This window comes from Apodemus sylvaticus, chromosome 16, assembly GCF_947179515.1.
Source record: "Apodemus sylvaticus chromosome 16, mApoSyl1.1, whole genome shotgun sequence".
Lineage (NCBI taxonomy): Eukaryota > Metazoa > Chordata > Mammalia > Rodentia > Muridae > Apodemus > Apodemus sylvaticus.
The window spans coordinates 56,753,038-56,775,229 of NC_067487.1; the positions used below are offsets into that span (position 1 = coordinate 56,753,038).

General features: G+C 42.6%; 1 protein-coding gene across 1 annotated transcript in view; it reads left to right on the forward strand.

Annotated features, from left to right (window-relative positions):
• Positions 1-22,192, forward strand: part of Nln (neurolysin) — a 102,409-nt gene that overhangs the window by 36,400 nt on the left and 43,817 nt on the right. Inside the window, exons 2-3 of the mRNA XM_052159678.1 lie at positions 11,844-12,103; positions 14,997-15,145. Of these exons, the coding sequence (XP_052015638.1) occupies positions 11,844-12,103; positions 14,997-15,145 (409 nt within the window). The remainder of the gene's footprint in view (positions 1-11,843; positions 12,104-14,996; positions 15,146-22,192) is intronic.

The window sequence follows — 22,192 nt, forward strand, 5'->3', positions numbered from 1 at the left end:
ACTGTACAGACATTGGCGCTTCATTTCTCTTAAACTGCCCTATCCACACTTACATCTCATTCCCTCCTGAAGCTGTAGGGACCTTGTGTTCTGTTATCTTTTATCTTTTAATTGACTGAACATTTTGATTTCACGTAAAACCATGAAAAGATTTCTTTTTGGGACATCAGCACAGTTCTCCGTGTCTTTTGCTCTGGCACAGGTCTTTTAGGTTATTTCTTGAAATTTCTTCTCTTGCATATTACTATAAACCGTGTCTTTTTTTTTTTTCTGATTTATTGGTTTTTGTTGTTTTTTTTTTAAGTGCGTATATTGGTATGTCTGGGATAAAGGGATATGTACCAGACAGAGTACAGTATCCACAGAATCCAGAAGAGGATATCAGATCCCCTCGAGCTGGAGTTATAAGCAGTCATGATCTGCCCAACATAGGTGCCCACTGCGATCTTCTGAGAGAGCCCTGGGTCTGCTGAGCCCACACTGCATCTTTGATTTCCAGTGGTAGTTTTTTATTATTATTATTTTTTATTTTTTATTTTTTTACTCGATATATTTTTTATTTACATTTCAAATGATTTCCCCTTTTCTAGCCCCCCACTCCCCGAAAGTCCCATAAGCCCCCTTCTCTCCCCCTGTCCTCCCACCCACCCCTTCCCACTTCCCTGTTCTGGTTTTGCCGAATACTGCTTCACTGAGTCTTTCCAGAACAAGGGGCCACTCCTCCTTTCTTCTTGTACCTCATTTGATGTATGGATTATGTTTGGGGTATTCCAGTTTTCTAGCTTAATATCCACTTATTAGTGAGTGCATACCATGAGTCACCTTTTGAGTCTGGGTTACCTCACTTAGTATGATGTTCTCTAGCTCCATCCATTTGCCTAAGAATTTCATGAGTTCATTGTTTCTAATGGCTGCATAGTACTCCATTGTGTAGATATACCACATTTTTTGCATCCACTCTTCTGTTGAGGGATACCTGGGTTCTTTCCAGCATCTGGCAATTATAAATAGGGCTGCTATGAACATAGTAGAGCATGTATCCTTATTATATGGTGGGGAATCCTCTGGGTATATGCCCAGGAGTGGTATAGCAGGATCTTCTGGAAGTGAGGTGCCCAGTTTTCGGAGGAACCACCAGACTGATTTCCAGAGTGGTTGTACCAATTTGCAACCCCACCAGCAGTGGAGGAGTGTTCCTCTTTCTCCACACCCTCTCCAACACCTGCTGTCTCCTGAATTTTTAATCTTAGCCATTCTGACTGGTGTAAGACGAAATCTCAGGGTTGTTTTGATTTGCATTTCCCTAATGACTAATGAAGTTGAGCATTTTTTAAGATGCTTCTCTGCCATCCGAAGTTCTTCAGGTGAGAATTCTTTGTTTAACTCTGTACCCCATTTTTTAATAGGGTTGTTTGGTTTTCTGGAGTCTAACTTCTTGAGTTCTTTATATATATTGGATATTAGCCCTCTATCTGATGTAGGATTGGTGAAGATCTTTTCCCAATTTGTTGGTTGCTGATTTGTCCTTTTGATGGTGTCCTTTGCCGTACAGAAACTTTGTAAATTTATGAGGTCCCATTTGTCAATTCTTGATCTTAGAGCATACGCTATTGGTGTTCTGTTCAGAAATTTTCTCCCTGTACCGATGTCCTCAAGGGTCTTCCCCAGTTTCTTTTCTATTAGCTTCAGAGTGTCTGGCTTTATGTGGAGGTCCTTGATCCATTTGGATTTGAGCTTAGTACAAGGAGACAAGGATGGATCAATTCGCATTCTTCTGCATGCTGACCTCCAGTTGAACCAGCACCATTTGTTGAAAAGGCTATCTTTTTTCCATTGGATGTTTTCAGCCCCTTTGTCGAGGATCAAGTGGCCATAGGTGTGTGGGTTCATTTCTGGATCTTCAATCCTGTCCCATTGATTCGCCTGCCTGTCACTGTACCAATACTATGCAGTTTTTAACACTATTGCTCTGTAGTATTGCTTGAGGTCAGGGATACTGATTCCCCCAGAATTTCTTTTGTTGCTGAGAATAGTTTTAGCTATCCTGGGTTTTTTGTTATTCCAGATGAATTTGTTAATTGCTCTTTCTAACTCTGTGAAGAATTGAGTTGGGATTTTGATGGGTATTGCATTGAATCTGTATATTGCTTTTGGCAAAATGGCCATTTTAACTATATTGATTCTACCGATCCATGAGCATGGGAGGTTTTCCCATTTTTTGAGGTCTTCTTCCATTTCCTTCTTCAGAGTCTTAAAGTTCTTGTCATAAAGATCTTTCACATGTTTGGTAAGAGTCACCCCAAGATACTTTATACTGTTTGTGGCTATTGTGAAGGGGGTCATTTCCCTAATTTCTTTCTCAGCCTGCTTATCCTTTGAGTATAGGAAGGCCACTGATTTGCTTGTGTTGATTTTATAACCTGCCACTTTGCTGAAGTTGTTTATCAGCTGTAGGAGCTCTCTAGTGGAGTTTTCTGGGTTACTTAGGTAGACTATCATGTCATCTGCAAATAATGATAGTTTGACTTCTTCCTTTCCAATTTGTATCCCTTTGACCTCCTTATGTTGTTGAATTGCCCGAGCTAGTACCTCAAGTACAATATTGAAAAGATAAGGAGAGAGGGGGCAGCCCTGTCTAGTCCCTGATTTTAGTGGGATTGCTTCAAGTTTCTCTCCATTTAGTTTGATGCTGGCTACCGGTTTGCTGTATATTGCTTTTACTATGTTTAGGTATGGGCCTTGAATTCCTGTTCTTTCCAAGACTTTAAGCATGAAAGGATGCTGAATTTTGTCAAATGCTTTTTCAGCATCCAATGAAATGACCATGTGGTTTTTTTCTTTGAGTTTGTTTATGTAGTAGATTGCATTGATGGATTTCCGAATATTAAACCAACCCTGCATTTTCGAGATAAAGCCTACTTGATCATGATAGATGATCGTTTTGATGTGTTCTTGGATTCGGTTGGCAAGAATTTTATTGAGTATTTTTGCATCGATGTTCATAAGGGAAATTGGTCTGAAGTTCTCTTTCTTTGTTGGATCTTTGTGTGGTTTTGGTATCAGCGTAATTGTGGCTTCGTAGAAGGAATTGGGTAGTGTTCTTTCTGTTTCTATTTTGTGGAATAGTTTGAAGAGTATTGGTGTTAACTCATCTTTGAAGGTCTGATAGAATTCTGCACTGAAACCATCTGGTCCTGTGCTTTTTTTGGTTGGAAGACTTTCTATGACTCCTTCTATTTCTTTAGACGTTATGGGACTGTTTAGATGATCTATTTGGTCCTGATTTAATTTTGGTATTTGGTATCTGTCAAGGAAATTGTCCATTTCCTCCAGATTCTCCAGTTGTGTTGAGTACAGTCTCTTGTAGTAGGATCTGATGATTTTTTGGATTTCCTCAGTTTCCGTTGTTTTATCTCCCTTTTCATTTCTAAGTTTGTTAATTTGGATACTTTCTCTGTGCCCTTTGGTCAGTCTGGCTAAGGGTTTATCTATCTTGTTGATTTTCTCAAAGAACCAGCTCATGGATTTGTTAATTCTTTGTACGGTTCGCTTTGTTCCCAATTGATTGATTTCAGCCCTGAGTTTGATGATTTCCTGCCTTCTACTCCTCCTGGGTGAATTGGCTTCTTTTTGTTCCAGGACTTTCAGGTGTGTCGTTAAGCTGGTAGTATATGCTCTCTCCATTTTCTTTTTGGAGGCACTCAAGGCTATGAGTTTACCTCTTAGCACTGCTTTCATTGTGTCCCAAAGATTTGGGTATGCTGTGCCTTGATTTTCATTAAATTCTAAAAAGTCTCTGATTTCTTTCATTTCTTCTTTGGTCAAGGTGTCATTGAGTAGAGTATTATTCAGCCTCCATGTGTATGTGGGTTTTCTGTTGTTTTTGTTGCTATTGAAAATCATTCTTACACCATAGTGATCTGATTGGAGGCATGGGATTAGTTCGATCATCTTATATTTGTTGAGGTCTGCCTTGTGTCCAATTATATGGTCGATTTTGGAGAAGGTACCATGAGGTGCTGAGAAAAAGGTATATTCTTTTGCTTTAGGGTGAAATGTTCTATAAATATCAGTCAAATCCAATTGTTCCAAAGCTTCAATTAGTTTTACTGTGTCCCTGTTTAGTTTCTGTTTTCCCGATCGGTCCATTGAGGAAAGTGGAGTGTTGAAGTCCCCCACAATTATTGTGTTAGGTGCAATGTGTGCTTTGAGCTTTAGTAAAGTTTCTTTTACGAATGAGGGTGCCCTTGCATTTGGCGCATAGATGTTCAGAACTGAAAGTTCTTCTTGGTGGATTTTTCCTTTGACCAGCAAGAAATGTCCTTCTGTGTCTCTTTTGATGACTTTAGGTTGAAAGTCAATTTTATCTCATATTAGAATGGCTACTCCTGCTCGTTTCCTGTGACCATTGGCTTGTAAGATTGTCTTCCAGCCTTTTACTCTAAGGTAGTTTTTATCTTTGACACTGAGGTGTGTCTCCTGTATACAGCAAATTGTAGGGTCCTGTTTCCTTATCCAGTCTGTTAGTCAATGTCTTTTTATTGGGGAATTGAGACCATTGATGTTAAGAGATATTAGGGAATAGTGATTATTACTTCCTGTCATTTTTGATGTTCTTTTTATATTTGAGTGGTTATCTTCTTTTGGGTTTGATGCTTTTTCCAGGGTGTAGTTTCCCTCCTTGTATTGGAGTTTTCCTCCTATTATTCTTTGCAGAGCTGGGTTTGTGGAAAGATATTGTGTAAATTTGGTTTTGTCATGGAATATCTTGGTTTCTCCATCTATTGTGATTGAGAGTTTTGCTGGGTATAGTAGTCTTGGCTGACATTTGTGTTCTCTTAGAGTCTGCATGAGATCTGCCCAGGATCTTCTAGCTTTCATGGTCTCTGGTGAGAAGTCTGGTGTGATTCTGATAGGTCTTCCTTTATATGTTACTTGGCCTTTCTCTCTTACTGCCTTTAATATTCTTTCTTTGTTTAGTGCATTTGGGGTTTTGATTATTATGTGACGGGAGGTATTTCTGCTCAGGTCCAGTCTGTTTGGAGTTCTGTAGGCTTCTTGTATATTCATAGGCATCTCTCTCTTTAAGTTAGGAAAGTTTTCTTCCATAATTTTGTTGAAGATATTTGCTGGCCCTTTCTGTTGTAAATCTTCACTCTCATCTATACCTATAATCCTTAGGTTTGGTCTTCTCATTGTATCTTGGATTTCCTGGATGTTCTGGGATACAAGCTTTTTGCATTTTGCATTTTCTTTGACTGTTGTGTCAATGGTTTCTATGGTATCTTTGGCATCTGAGATTCTTTCTTCCATCTCTTGTATTCTGTTGTTTATATTTGCATCTATGGCCCCTGATTTCTTCTCAAGGTTTTCTATCTCCAAAGTTGTCTCCCTTTGTGATTTCTTAGTTGTTTCTTCTACTTCTGTTTTTAGGTCCAGGATGGTTTTGCTCAGTTCCATCATTTGTTTGTCTGTGTTTTCCTGTAATTCTTTAAGAGATTTTTGTGTTTCCTCTTTCATGACTTCTGCCTGTTGACTCAAGTTCTCCTGCATTTCTTTAAGTTTTTTTTTTTTTTTTTTTTTTTTTTTTTTTTTTTTTTTTTGCCTTTCTTCTTTATTGGCTTCTATCTCTTGGGCCTTATTCTCCTGCATTTCTTTAAGTGTTTTTTCTGTTTCCATTATATGGGTTTCTAGCTTATTCATGTTCCCCTGTATTTCTTTAAGAGATTCATTCATGTCCTTTTTGTGTTCTTCTAGCAGCATCATGAACAGTGATTTTAAATCCAAATGTTGTTTCTCTGGTGTGTTGGCATAACCAGGACTTGCTGATGTTGGAGAGTTTGGTTCAGATGCTGCCATATTGCCTAGATTTCTGTTAGTAGCGTTCCTGCGTTTGCCCTTTGCCATCTTGTTCTCTGGAGCTAATTGGTCTTGTCTCCGGCTGGTGTTTCAGCCTCCTGAGAGGCTCTAGGGCTATTTCTGCAACACTGGAGGGCAGGGTTTCCCCTGTTGCAGATTGCTGATGTGCTTTCCTCCTCTTGGGTGCCCTTGCAGCCCTAGTGTTCTTTGCCCCAGATTGTGTCTGTGAGCCAGAAGGTGCCCGTTTGCTCCTTCAGGGAGTGCTGAGGCTGTATGCTGCAGGGACCTTTTCTGCATGCTGATCTCTCTGCTGGGCAGCAGAACTCCCAACCGGGTTGGTGCACACAAGGCTAGCCTAGCTGCTCAGGCCCTGAGTCTAGGCAAAAGCCTGGCAGGCCAATGTCGGAGCAAAGTTCCCCTCAGCTGTGAGTGTTAATTGGGTCTGTCAGGTGGCCAGGATGGTGGTGTGTGCGCGCTCCCTGAGAGTGCTGGGAGAGTCTGCTGGGCTAACAACCTCCTGGCCGGGTCAGCACACAGATGGCCCACCGAGCAGCCCAGGGCCTGGGGGCAGTCCAGGGCCTGACCTAGACCCCTGCTATGTCCGCCTCGGGCTATGCCTGTTAGCTGGTTTGGTTTTGCCTGCTAGGTCTCTCTGGCTTCCCTTAGGCAAAATGGCTGTGGCGCGCGTGCGCCGCCCGGGGGAAAAAAACCTCCCGGCCGGGTTTGCACCCCGTGGCCTCCCGATCAGCCCAGGGCCCAGGCCAACGCCCGTCGGGCTTAGACCCCCGCGATGTTGGTCTCGGGTTATATTTGCGTACCTCAGTCTGATTTCTCTGGCGACCGAGAACCAATATGGAGGCCTTGTAACTGACTGGCAGGAGGCAGAGTTCTGATGTGGCTTCTGTGTGGTGAAAGGCACCGTAAATCCTCCGCTGCTCGCAGCCTGGCTGGCCAGCGATGGCCAGTGGTCGTGGGCGCAGGGTCTGCCTGGACCCTGTCCGCTTGGTTCTACTGCCGATGGCCCTTCCTCTGGACCAGCCGCTGCTGCTGCTGCTGCTGCTGCTGCTGCTGCTGCTGCTGCTGCTGCTGCTGCCGCCCCCAGTGGTAGTTTTTTTTTTTTTTTAATTTTTTTATTTGATATAATTTATTTACATTTCAAATGATTTCCCCTTTTCTAGCCCCCCCACTCCCCGAAAGTCCCGTAAGCCCCCTTCTCTTCCCCTGTCCTCCCTCCCACCCCTTCCCAGTTCCCCGTTCTGGTTTTGCCGAATACTATTTCACTGAGTCTTTCCAGAACCAGGGACCGCTCCTCCTTTCTTCTTGTATCTCATTTGATGTGTGGATTATGTTTTGGGTATTCCAGTTTTCTAGGTTAATAACCACTTATTAGTGAGTGCATACCATGATTCACCTTTTGAGTCTGGGTTACCTCACTTAGTATGATGTTCTCTAGCTCCATCCATTTGCCTAAGAATTTCATGAATTCGTTGTTTCTAATGGCTGAATAGTACTCCATTGTGTAGATATACCACATTTTTTGCATCCACTCTTCTGTTGAGGGATGCCTGGGTTCTTTCCAGCATCTGGCAATTATAAATAGGGCTGCTATGAACATAGTAGAACATGTATCCTTATTACATGGTGGGGAATCCTCTGGGTATATACCCAGGAGTGGTATAGCAGGATCTTCTGGAAGTGAGGTGCCCAGTTTTCGGAGGAACCGCCAGACTGATTTCCAGAATGGTTGTACCAATTTGCAACCCCACCAGCAGTGGAGGAGTGGTCCTCTTTCTCCACACCCTCTCCAACACCTGCTGTCTCCTGATTTTTTAATCTTAGCCATTCTGACTGGTGTAAGATGAAATCTTAGTGTTGTTTTGATTTGCATTTCCCTAATGACTAATGAAGTTGAGCATTTTTTAAGATGCTTCTCCGCCATCCGAGGTTCTTCAGGTGAGAATTCTTTGTTTAACTCTGTACCCCATTTTTTAATAGGGTTGTTTGGTTTTCTGGAGTCTAACTTCTTGAGTTCTTTATATATATTGGATATTAGCCCTCTATCTGATGTAGGATTGGTGAAAATCTTTTCCCAATTTGTTGGTTGCCGATCTGTCCTCTTAATGGTGTCCTTTGCCTTACAGAAACTCTGTAACCTTATGAGGTCCCATTTGTCAATTCTTGCTCTTAGAGCATACGCTATTGGTGTTCTGTTCAGAAACTTTCTCCCTGTACCGATGTCCTCAAGGGTCTTCCCCAGTTTCTTTTCTATTAGCTTCAGAGTGTCTGGCTTTATGTGGAGGTCCTTGATCCATTTGGAGTTGAGCTTAGTACAAGGAGACAAGGATGGATCAATTCGCATTCTTCTGCATGCTGACCTCCAGTTGAACCAGCACCATTTGTTGAAAAGGCTATCTTTTTTCCATTGGAAGTTTTCAGCCCCTTTGTCGAGGATCAAGTGGCCATAGGTGTGTGGGTTCATTTCTGGATCTTCAATCCTGTTCCATTGATCCTCCTGCCTGTCACTGTACCAATACCATGCATGATCAAGTAGGCTTTATCCCGGGAATGCAGGGTTGGTTCAATATACGGAAATCCATCAATACAATCCACTACATAAACAAACTCAAAGAACAAAACCACATGGTCATTTCATTGGATGCTGAAAAAGCATTTGACAAAATTCAGCATCCTTTCATGCTTAAAGTCTTGGAGAGAACAGGAATTCAAGGCCCATACCTAAACATAGTAAAAGCAATATACAGCAAACCGGTAGCCAGCATCAAACTAAATGGAGAGAAACTTGAAGCAATCCCACTGAAATCAGGGACCAGACAAGGCTGCCCCCTTTCTCCTTATCTTTTCAATATTGTACTTGAGGTACTAGCTCGGGCAATTCGACAACATAAGGAGGTCAAAGGGGTACAAATTGGAAAGGAGGAAGTCAAACTATCATTATTTGCAGACGACATGATAGTCTACCTAAGTGACCCAAAAAACTCCACTAGAGAGCTCCTACAGCTGATAAACAACTTCAGCAAAGTGGCAGGTTATAAAATCAACTCAAGCAAATCAGTGGCCTTCCTATACTCAAAGGATAAGCAGGCTGAGAAAGAAATTAGGGAAATGACCCCCTTCACAATAGCCACAAACAATATAAAGTATCTTGGGGTGACTCTTACCAAACATGTGAAAGATCTGTATGACAAGAATTTCAAGACTCTGAAGAAGGAAATGGAAGAAGACCTCAAAAAATGGGAAAACCTCCCATGCTCATGGATCGGTAGAATCAATATAGTTAAAATGGCCATTTTGCCAAAAGCAATATACAGATTCAATGCAATACCCATCAAAATCCCAACTCAATTCTTCACAGAGTTAGAAAGAGCAATTATCAAATTCATCTGGAACAACAAAAAACCCAGGATAGCTAAAACTATTCTCAGCAACAAAAGAAAATCTGGGGGAATCAGTATCCCTGACCTCAAGCAATACTACAGAGCAATAGTGTTAAAAACTGCATGGTACCAGTGGTAGTTTTTTAAGGATTAAGAATTTTGTGGCATACTAAGTAATATGAATTAAGAAGCCTTCTTAACTTTTATATATTTTAGCCAGTTTTTTACATTGGCCAGGTTTTTTGGTTGGTATTTCAGTAACTGCCATTTAAGTGTTTTTAAATTTTTTTCTTTATCTCAGAAAAAAACAAATTATTTCAATACATTTAATTAGATAAATATTTAAATTACACCTTAATACATATGGACAGGCTTTGGAACAGTCTTAATCTTATTCTACTGATAACAAAAGAAGTAAAAATATACCAGAAAAACAGAGTGTCAGCCTTGATCGAGCCTCAGACAGTTTCGCATAGAACGGTTGCATGGAGAAGGTGAGGTCTGCACGGGTTGCTCCTGTCCTCAGGTCCTCACATCCTCGACCACATTTCTCTCACTTTCTTCCTTCAGCTTCACGCCCTAGCACGCACACGCGCGCACACACACACACACACACACACACCGCTCAAGGCTCTAGCCGAAGCCAGGCACTGCATCCCTTCAGTCATCTTGCACCGAGACTCTTGCCGTCTGCATGTGTGACTCTGGTGCACACGCACTTCTGTCCATTGCTCACTTTCGTAGCTTCCCTCAACCCCTGCTTGGCCTAGTCCTCCTCCCGCCTCACTATGTGAATCAGTCTATACTGCTTGGGTCAGCTCAGCCGTCCTCTAAGTGCAGCCACCTTTAAGATCAGTGACTTCCGTCTTCATGCCTGTGCACATGTAGCATGTCCATAATTTACCTTCTCCTTCTTCCCCTACAAGTCTGTTGCTGTGTTCTCTCTGAAACCTGAGCATTGCCCTTGAGTCTTTCCCTCTGCTTCCTTCACACCAAGACGCATTGTCTCTACCTCCACAATTTCATAGCACTGCGATTCTCCCGTTTTCTAAGTCCATATCTCCTAGTCATTGGGAGAAATAGGTGCATTCTCTAAGACATACAAGCTTATCGCGTCTCACCCAGTGAGACCCGGTCAGTGCTCCCTTGCCTTGAGAGTTGTTGGAGAGCAGCTGCTGGGCGGAGGTCAGTCACAGTCGCCTTCCATGCATGTGGCCCCAGTCCCAGTCCCTAGCACTGCAGAAAAGATAAAAGCAATGGAATCAGACCAGCCTCAGACCAGCCCCAGATCAAGGTTGTCTGTCTCTAATGGGTCCCAAGGCTCCACATTGCCTGCTTACTCTTTATTCTTCAACCTTCTCTGTCACATGCTCTTTGCCTTTGGATAGTCGGGGTAGGACCTAGGTCTTCTAGGACACTGATTTTCCCGCTATCCACTGTGAGTCTTTCAGAGTTCCCTCTGCCCTGTGTGCTCTATTTTACACCCGTCACAAAGCAGTGCAACTTAATTTATACCTGTGGCTTCTCTTCCTTATTAGAACATCAGGAGCCTGGCCAGACTGTCATTTTACCCTCAGGGCCCCTCACAGTGCTGCACACATGTACAGTGTGTCGTGTGGGCAAATGACCTTAACATGTGAGTTACTCACTGATTAACAGGGAGAACTACTCCCTAAGGCTAGTTCTGGATCCTCTCAGGTAAGAGGGATTAAGCTTAGCATAGTAGCTAGGAATGGGGTTCTAGATACACGCTGTCTGATGTCTAGTCCCAGCTTTCACTGTGTGACTAGCAGTGTCACATCACTGTGTGACTGCCCATGTCACACAATTACATTGGACAGATTACTTGATGAGTTTTAGTGTCTACATCAGTACATGAGAATGACCACAAAATATGTTTCTGAGGGGTTGCTTATGTCTGGGTTTCAGCACGTGAAAAACATTTTGACCAGCGCCTAAGCATTGACTATGCAAATGTCTAGTAAATATGACATTTTTTTTATTTCTAAGCTATAAAACTGGGGCAAGGTTTGAAGTTGGGAGAGGAGAGAGATACTCATATAGCCAAGCGTCAGTATATTTTAGTTGGAATGTCTAAGGAAATAAGGGCTGGTCTCCTTACTGACAGTTTTCCTTCTATCACAATGTGATACTCTAGCAGAGACAAATTACTGTTTTTATTTATATAAAATTATGGGGGAGATTGATATCTAACATAAAAAGAGAATATTTGTAATATTTTTTAGTAAAGCCTATAATTTTTTAAATAAATGTACTCTTAGAACATAGCACATGAAAGATTAATTTTTAAAGGATAATTGTCATGTACCTGACAGCTAAGTTTCTTCTGTATGATTTCATATATTGAAGTCTATGTTTGAATCATAAAAATTCCACTAAAACTATAATTATGCAAGAAAATAAATACTAAGTAATATTTTCACTCACTCTTTTTCCTTTGGTAAAGGGTTGTTGTTTCCTTTTGAAACATTCTTACTTGGTATCTGACTGCATTATATGTTTATACATTTTAGCTTCTACCAACAGAAGTCCCTAATTTCTATTCTTTTTTTTTCCAATTCTTTTTAGAGCGGGTGGTTCCAGGATTCGGCTTAGAATGACGTTGGGAAGGGAGGTGGCATCTCCTCTTCAGGCCATGTCTTCCTACACAGCCACTGGCAGGAATGTTCTCAGATGGGACCTTTCTCCAGAGCAGATCAAGACGAGGACAGAGGAGCTCATAGCACAGACCAAGCAGGTGTACGACACCGTGGGGACAATTGACCTGGAAGAAGTAACTTACGAGAACTGTCTGCAGGTGCTGGCTGACATAGAAGTGAAGTACATAGGTGGGTGCAGACGTGAGCGCATCAGTAGTTCGTGTGGTGGAATCTGCAGCCATTTTACCCTTCTTGTCTGAACAGTCAGTTATCCAGTTTTATAAGAAATCGATTCTTCCACGAGGCTGATTATAGCTTAGAATTAAATTACTTATGGTCTGTGAGCCTCGTCAGGTGCCGTATGATGGTCTGTACGCCCCTTCCCTGCTTCCTGTCTGTGAGAGCTGCTAAGAGTCTCGAACCTTTCCCCAGCAATTCTACATCTAGAAATTCATTCCAACGAAATAAGAAAGGCAAGATTCTTAGGTAAAGTAATGTGAAAGCGGGTACTGTTTTCATATCCAGGGCTCAGAAACCAGCCTTAAATGTCAGTTGATAAAAAATCAACATTATTGTAGAGTTAGAGACACAGTTTGGTAAGTAGATAAATGATCAAGCATCCGTCCTCTGTGACTCCATGTAGCCATTGAAAGCATAGTTTTAAAAAGTATACAGCAGCCTAGGAGAAGAGCATACAGAGGGAGCCTGTGATCCCAGCACTTGGGTGACTGAGGCAGAAGGATTGCTGAGAGTGTAGGCCAACTATTGTTGTGTAGTAAATACAAGGCTAGGTGGGGCTACAAGCAAGACCTCATCTAAAGAACACCAGCAACACACACAAAAGGGAAACTGAAGGGAAATATTCGTGATGGTGCCCTGTAGAGCAGTAAAGCAGAGCTACAGGCTATGCGTGTGGATGCCGAGGCATCTCCCCAGTGAAGGGGCCGCCCTTCCTCTCTGTCAGTCAGGGATAGCAGCCTTTCCAGCAGTGCAGTTCCTTCATCGCTCAGGCTCTCTCTGCTTCCTCAGTGACGTCCCTTAGCCAGGCCAGTGTAACAGCCCGCCAGTGCTCCCCTCACTGGAGGAGAGAAGACAGCGACGGGAGATCGCATAAACTCCCTTAAAAATGGCTCTTCAGTCCGGGGCATCCCCAGAAATGAGTATTTTAGATGTATATAGAAGTTTGTGGTATTTGATCTTACTCTCCATGAGTTTATCTTTACTGGTTAACCATCAAGCCTCTGAGAGAGTAGATGTCTCAAAACTGACTCCCTCTTATCTGCCTGTTCTGGGGTGCAGGCCACAGTAGCTGTGTGTCTGGCGTTTGTCTGTGTCCAGCCTAGGCACAGACAGCATTGTTTATAGCTTGGCAGGGATAATGATGTCTATTTCCAGATTTCTGGGGTAAAGGAAGGAAGGAAGGAAATGAATGGTCTTTGTGTATTATTGTTCAGGATTGTTTCCAGTCTTAGGCTCCAGCGCTTTACCTTGTTACCCATTTGGGTTCGTGAGAAACTTTAATTCCTTTTTAGTAATCAGAAATTGTAACTGTATTATTATTACCTATAGCTGAAAAATATTGTTCTATGAATAAAAAATTCAATCTGTGCCACATTTTCCTTAATTATCAAATACAAAATTATATATAAAATCAAGTGCTAAAATATAATTACAGAATTTGATTGTTTTAGAACTGCTTATGTGGAGCTCGGTATAACTCAATGGTGGAAACTTTGCATCATTTATTCTGCTATTTCTGGCATGCTTTTAGTAACTTTACTAATAGCAATCTTTTAAGAGGACCAACTTTGCTAAGCAGTGGTGGTGCACACCTTTAATCCCAGCACTTGGGAGGTAAAGGCAGGCGGATTTCTGAGTTCAAGGCCAGCCTGGTCTACAGAGTGAGTTCCAGGACAGCCAGGGCTACACAGAGAAACCCTGTCTCGGGGCAAAAAAAAAAAAAAAAAAAAAAAGAGGGCCAGCTTTAGTAATTCAGTATTTTAACTGAAGTGTTTCTTACTCAATAAAGGATGACCTGTGTCTATTCTGTATTACTTATATAATTTTTACTAGTTTATAAAACAGGTAATATTCTGATAGTAAGCCCAGACATGTATACCAGTATTCTAAACACTCAGGAGGCTGAAACAGGAGAATTATAAGTCAAGGCCAACCTGGGCTATATAGTGAGACTATTTCAGAACAAAATAATATTGGAGCTAGTAGATTTATTTTTTTTTTTGTCATAGAGTAACTAACCATAGCCATCCCTGAAAGTTCTATAGTTACCGCTGTTTCACTACTTTCAGAGATTTTTGCCCAGTTACAGTATGTGAATACCCAACAGCTGACTTTAGCATGTGAAGAGCAGAGCAGAGCATTATCACCATCATTTCACAGGTGTGGCCACAGAATCCAGCTGCTTACTGAGTGTATTGAGAATTATTGAGACTGTCTTATGTTCATTCTATATGTGCATTTTGGGTGGAATCTGTAATTTAGATTAGACTCTGCAAGGAGTCTGTGGATAGGGAAATGATTAAGAATATTTTCTACACAAACCCCTTCCTGCTGCGTTGATTGGCTTGTTTTGCAAGTATTCAGTCCCAGCTGGGTGTCCAAGCTGGGTGCCCCGCTTTTAGTCCCTTATTTTCCTCAACATACTAGGCCCTTCCTCTTCTACAGCCGTTCCTGATGGCACACCGCCCTGTGTCCTAGGTCTTGGGAGCTGCTGCTTCTCATCCTCTTGTTCACAGCTCGCAGACTCTGCCATCTATTTTTATGCACCAGGTCCCCCCTTCCCAGATCATAAGACACCTACACATAGGAACTACATGTTTATAATTTACAGTTAATCAGTTGTGCACTGGATGTGCCGTGATATGTGTTGAGTGCACAGCCTTATTGATCACAGTGCTGCCAAGTGGAGTAGCCAGCCCCACCCCAGGGCTGCCTCTTGACACAACCCTCAAGAGCCTTTGCAGAATGCCCAGAATGAAAACTTTATGCCAGCATAGCAATTCGTCTCCCAAGGAGACGCTCGGCCTCCTGACATAGTCACAGTGTTTTTCTCCCTCCACAGTGGAAAGGACCATGCTGGACTTCCCACAGCACGTGTCGTCTGACAGGGGAGTGCGGGCTGCAAGCACTGAGGCAGACAAAAGGCTTTCTCGTTTCGACATTGAGATGAGCATGAGAGAAGATGTATTTCAGAGAATTGTTCAGTTACAAGTAAGTAATAGATTACAAGGAACACATCCCTTGGAATGGAAGGAAAAAAACATGTAACAAGAAGTAAGGACCTGGGACTAAAGAGAAAACGTGGCAGGTGAGAGCGCCCTTGATGCTCTTGCTGAGGGCCCAGGTTTGGCGCCCATCCCCACACTCCAGCTCCAGGGGATCCAGACCCACTTCTAGGCTCTGTGATCCTCCAGCATGCACACACACAGACACATACAAACACCTTTTTTAAAATGTAAGAACCTGGGGGCTGAGTGTAACTCATGGTCAAACGTGTGTGGGTGTGGGTGTGGGTGTGTGGGTGTGTGTGGGGGGGGTGTACAGACCCTGGGTTTGGTTGTTAAACCTTCCAGTCAAGAGTAAGACCTCTACTACAGCTTAAACTCGAATCTGAAGCGTGTTTGAATTAAATACTGGCCAGGCTGATGAATTCTCTAGCCAGCTTTGTCCAGAAAATGTCCCCGAGCCACAGTTTGCAGGGACTTAAAAAGGCAAAACTCTTAATTCACCCCATTTCAAATGAGTTCCAATCAGGGCCAAGTATACATCCTGACATATCTCCTGCCCACATGTGATCAAGCACATCGGTGTAGTTAGCTCAAACAAACTTGGTTAGAGGAGTGAGAACAAATGCTTTGTTAGCTCTCATAAACAGTAGCGTTCAGCATTTCGGGAAATGTCTGTCCTTGGGCAAGGGGCTTATAGGTTAGAGGCATTTTTGTTTCATGGATCTCTTAAGCACAGTAATTACACCTTCAGTTGTAACTCCAGCTCTCACTGCTGCGACTCATGCTAGAGCGGGCAGGTATGTGTGCAGAGCCCTGGTAGAGGGCTGGTAGAGTTTATGGTGGTGTGTGTGTGTGTGTGTGTGTGTGTGAGTGTGTGTGTGTGAGTGTGTGTGTGTGTGAGTGTGTGTGTGTCTGTGTCTGTGTGTCTGTGTGTGTCTGTGTGTGTCTGTGTGTGTTCAGGGCCCTGGCTTTAACCTTTCATACTAAAAGAGGAAAAGGTAAGAACCTTTGACCAAAAGTAAAAAATACTTGAATTTTTCTAGAATTTGTTTTCAACAATTGTAATTGGCATTGTATAGTTATTTCCAGAGTTCTTTTATATTGGTTACACTTGCATTGAGTTTTTAATTGCATTCCCTTAGAATTAGGGACTGAATGTAAAATGGTGCACATCCTCAAATCTAACCCCTTTGAAGCCATCACAAACTGTTAGCTTGATGGGAAAACCTCTTTGACTTTTCAAATCATTGCAAGGTTTGTAATAGACCAAAACAGTTAGATACAGATGAAATGGAGTTGCTATCTGAGGATCTGTGGTCTGGACTGTAGCCCTGGTAATACACTGCTCATGTGCCAGAGCCGTCCTGCCTGTCTCAGGCGCAGCGTGATGACCATCCTAGGTGAATCTGCCTGTGATGTTTTGTCTTTAATGCGAAGCTGCCTCCTTAGCACTGCAAGTATACCTTTCTCCAAATTCTTATTTTCCTGACATTCCCATGAAATTACCGAAAATCTGCAAAATCAGAAATTTAAAAACTTTTATTTTTATGACAAATTGAAATAGGTTTTGGTTTTTGTTGTTTTGTTAACTTCTGTTTAATTTGCAGCTCCTGACAGCGCACAGCACTGTGACTTTGGCTGCTGAGGGCGCAGGCTGTTATGGTTCTCATGCCAGGTGTTCATTTCACCCTACAGCTGATAGTCAGATGGTTCATCTGTGCACTATAGAGTAACGAACGAGCGAAAACTACTTTATGATATTTCGTATTATCTAAATTGCCACCTCCTACCAACCCCTGCCTGCTCCTGGCACCGTGGGGATCCTTCCCTGGGCCTTCCTTGACGGCAGGCCCCTTACCCCTCAGCTACAGCCCAGGCCCCATCAGTAGGTTCTTATTTAGAGTCATGTTTTTCTTACCTTTCTGTCTTCGGGTTTTTTTTGGGTTTTTTTGGAAAGTTATCACATTAGACTTCCTTGTCCTACCCTTAACTTTTATGTTGGGATCCATGTCCCTAAATTTGATTGTATCTATAGCATAGACTAGCACTCTACTGACCTGTTAAGTTACCAGTGCACCATGGAGTCTGTGTGTTGGGTTTGGTTGTTTAGACATTACCGAGAGTGTTTCAAGTTTGGCTCCACAGCTGCCCACTCTGTGCACCTGAGTAGTTACTGTAATTGGCCGTTCCTGCGTGAGCACTATTAGAGTCTCTGCTGTGTGCTGTGACTGAATCACACTCATGAAAGTGAATTCTTGTGTCTGCATTGAAATGTATTAGGTAAATGCAGTTATTTTTAAATGCCTTCCAGAACAAATAGGCAGTAATGTTCACAAGCTACAATTGTCAGGGTCAGGTGCTTTAAAAATAATAAATATCATTTATCACTGATGATAAAATTAGATATATCCCAAATGTTCTGATTTTTTTTCTGTAAAGGATATAAGACAGCCATAATGTAACAGATAAGAACTAGCTACATAAATAAAAATTTAAACTAATTCAAAGTCAGTGGTTTCAGTCAGGCTTTGATAAAATGACACTAATTTTATAATACAGAGCTGTCTAGACAGCACCAGTAACCAGATACTGGATGTTATTTAGGCTTTCATGTGGTTTTCCACTTAAATTTAATGAATAAAAATGTGAAATTATGGTTCAAAGACAGACTACTCTGGCCATACCTGAACTCATCAGGTCTCTTGTGCAAAGCAGGGTTAGTACTTGTATGGAGAAATGTGAAATTGTATTTCACAGGTTTTTTTGTGTGTGTGCGTGCATGTACTCAATAAAAGTTGCAGTTGTCCATTGATGCATAGCATTTTAGCCAAAATGGTCAGAGAGGTTCACAGCCATTTCATTTTCTCAGAATTTCTGTGGACCAGGATTTCAGGAGGGAATCTGCTGGAGCATTCTGAGTCAGGAACTCAGTAAGGCTTTGCTAGGAGTGGCTGAAGTTGAAGTGTCTCTGTAGTTCTCTCTCTTTGCGTAGCTCAAACTGTCTTGGTCAGCTTGGGCTGTGGAGGTCTGAGTTGGGAGCTCCCATCTGGCTTGCACACTGTGCAGGTACTCACATGACCTCTGCTCAGTGTGTGCCAAGGCATAAGGTGCATATCTGTTCCTGTTAATACAAGGTCACCAATCCTTTAAGATTAAGATCACAGATCTGTGACCTCATTTAACTTCAATTATCCCACAAAAAAAAACATCTCCCAACAGAATCACACAAGGGTCAGAGCTTCAACAAATGCATTTGATGAGACACAGTTTAACCCATTACACCCAATAGCTCCACATGGTCTCTTGTTATAGTTAGTTCATCTGAGCATTCATTATAGCTTGGCAGATCAGGGTGATAGGACATTTTTGTAGGAGACTCAGCATTCCAATATGCATATGTCATCAGACCACAGTGAAGCCACTCTCATTGTAGAGGTCATATGTTGTGATTTCTGCCATACCGCATTAGATGGTGTTAGTTTGGAGCTTAAAGTCTTCCAACATCCCATGGGTTGAGGGCTTTGTCCCCAGCCTTTGGCAGTTGAGAGGTGGTAGAACCTTCAGAACAGTGGTTCTCAGTCTTCCTAATGCTGCAGCCCTTTGATAAAGTTCTTCATGTTGTAGTGACCCCCAACCATAAAATTATTTTCATTGCTATGTTAAGCCCACTGGGCAAGAATAAGACCACTATGACAATTTTGAGCCAAATTATATTTGAAACAAACTTTAATTAAACACTGGCCAAGATGATGTACTTTGGCCAGGTCCGTTCTGGAGTTCTCAGAAAATGGCATGAGCTATGTTGGCCAGGTACTTATCTGTCCATTTGAGGGTGAGCATGCGCCCTGATGTCCTTTCTGCCTACGTACCTCTTATCTAGGTGTGGTCAAGCACATTGGGTGTATTTGAGTTTAACAAGCTTGTTTAGAGAAGTAGAAACACGTGGCTTGTTATCTTAAATGAACGACAGCCCCAGCATCTCAGGAAGGATCTGTTCTTGGGCAAGTGATTCACTGGTAAAAAGAATCATTTAGGCAGAGTAATTAAAACTGAAAACATGACTTTAACCAAATGGTGGTGGCACATGCCTTTTATCCCAGCACTTGGATGGCAGAGGCAGGTGGAACTCTGTGAGTTTGAGGCCAGCCTGGTCTACAGAGCTAGTTTCCGAATAGCTATGGTTAAACAGAGAAACCCTGACCTGACCCCCACTCCACCCCCCCCACACACACACAAAAAAAAAAGTATTTAATTTGGGGGACGAATAACTATTTCATAGCTATAATTTTGCTACTAGTATTAATAATAGTGTACATACCTGTGTCTTCCAATGCTCTTAGATGATCTCTGTGAAAGAGTTGTTCAGCTGCAAAGGCGTAGGGACACACATATTGGGAACCACACTTTGGGATCTAAGGCCTAGTGGGAAGAAGTAAAGGTGTGGCCCTAACCCTAACCCTAACCTCCCAACCCTGACCCTGACCCTAACCCTAACCTTAACCCTAACCCTAATGCCCCTCAGTCTTTGCCTCCCAGCCATCTCGAGGTACCATCTGCCTTGCACTCAGCCCCTCAATGCACTACTTTAATACAGCCCGAGAGCAGCACAGGCTGCTAGCTGACCATGTGAAGACACCATGAGACCATAGAGTCCTTCTGTCACTGTGCACTGAGGTCTCAGGCATTTTGTCACAGCAACAGAAAGCTAAGGAAGCAGATGGTGAGTCCTGGGGTATGCCCAAGTATAAGATACCACATCTCCATCTGGGGAGGTCATTTCTACTCACGCTTCAAAACCTCCAAATAAATGGATAAAAGAAATTGTAGTGTGGCATAGAGCTAACCAAAGTGTTCTCCTCCCGGTCGGTGGTTAAAAACACTACATCTGTATAAATACAGAGCTGTCTAATTGAACTCTTATATCTATCTGTGAGGCAACTCTTTTTCTAAGTAGAAAAAGTCAGAAAAGGTAACTAAGTTTCCAAGCCTCACAGAAGCCATTGGTGAGGGCTTGCTAGAGGCCATGTAGACTACACAAAACAGGTAAATGTTGGTTCTATTTTGTGCCTCTGGCAGGCCTGAGCATCAGCATCTGGTAAATGTTCATCAGACTAAAGATGGCAGATTCAGAAGAGAAGCGTCCAGTAGTTGGTGCAGGAGCTAGTTATGTGTGGGGAACCATTGAATCTTCTTCCTCAGTAAACCAAACCACAACCCCATGTCCATTAAGGTCTGTAGTTTACAGCTTCTAGAATGCCATAGAGGATGGCGTCTTTATGATATCTGGACAGGGATCGGGGCTAGTGGAAAGGACGAGGCATTTTACTAGTACAGCATCCTCAGGTGGAGGACTGCAGCCCTACAGTCAGTGACAGGGGGGCACCCCAAGGGCACGAAGGGATAATTTGAAAGAGGCACAAATGGTATCTATAGAAATATAAAAGAGCTCAGCCTCATTAGTAATTGGAGATGTAGGTAAGGCCTACCCTAAGCTTCTATTTTCCACCCATGAAGCTGTAAGAGCTGAGGGGGTCAGGTAATGTCTCTGTCACTGTGGATGTGAATCAGTGGGCTGGTTCCTGCACTGCTCCAGCATGGATGGAATCCTTTAAAAATAAAACCAACTCACAGACTCACAAACAATAGCTTTAGACTGATCTTAAGTTCCAGGTGACCTTGCGTATCCTCTTCCATCCTACCTGGGATTTACCTGCAGGTGCTGCTGCATTCATGGACAGACAAAACTGGGCAAAGGTCATAGCAGCATTATAATGGCAAAGCACCGACATATTCCAGATTCTTATTTGCAAGAAAACAGCTTAAATAGAATGCGGGGGTACACCTGAAAGGAATTAAGTGTAGCAGCCACAAGCAGTGGGATTGGTGCAGGAATGAAAGAAAGAAACAGCAGCACGCTGCACGCAGGCTGTCATGGTGTTCACAGACATATACATACATACATACATACATACATACATACATACATACATAAATGGTAAAACAAAAAAGTTTACCATTGAGGAAATTTACCTCTTTTATAGATTGCCTAGCATCTGTAAATGCAAGTGCTGTTAGCGAGACATGGCGGCCATATGCTTAATTCCAGCACTTGGAAGTCAGGAGCAGGCAGACCTCTAAGTCAGAGAACAACCCAGTCTAAGTAGTGAACTCCAGGCCAAGGCAAGGAAAGGAAAGAAGGAAGGATGAGGCTTTGAGTTTTCAAACCCTACTTTTAATAAAGATTCTTAAATGCTTTAACCTGCTGTCTAGCACACCACCCACCAGAGGTAATGGAAAAGAAAGGTTATTAGGATACAGGGCTAAGTGGACCTGTCTAGAAATTGTTCTTTGGAGCAAATCTAATCTGCTTTGTCAAGAAATCAGCAGTTTGGTTCAGTAGTGTCAGGATAGCAAGCATGAGTCAGCAGCAGTGGCACAGCCTAGCAGAGGCAGCCACAAGTCAGCAGGTGCAACCAGGACCAGCAGGAACTCCAGGAGAAGTTCTCTCCAAAGTGAAGATCATTGAAGACTAAGACATGAGACCAATGAAGCATTGCAAAACCTCTGTCACTGTTGGGTCCTATTTATACTCCCTTCAGACAGCACATGACCTCCTGTGGGTCTTGCCTCACCATGTGAGACTGTCTTAGGAAACCTCTACGTGAGTCTGTATCAGCTGACATCACTCTGCCAATCAGCCCAAGTCCACAGAAGCAGCAAGAAGCCGCCAGAAAACCACCAGAAGCTTTTTGGTGTGTTTCTCTGTGGAGTCACAACAAATGGGCTCAGCAAAGCAATGTAAGGCGAACCAATACATGTGTGTCATTAGGAAAGAACCCTTTGTCACCAGTCCTTTCACATGCTTGCTTTAGCAAGATAGTCTTTCACCCACGTCTGCTTCAACAAAATGCCATTTGACATGACTGACTTTCCAAAGAAACCAGAAGTTTCCACTTCAGAAGGAAGAAACCAAAGGGGAAAGAAAGGAAGTATGTGTTCATAATATTTGTATATTAAGTATTACATATAA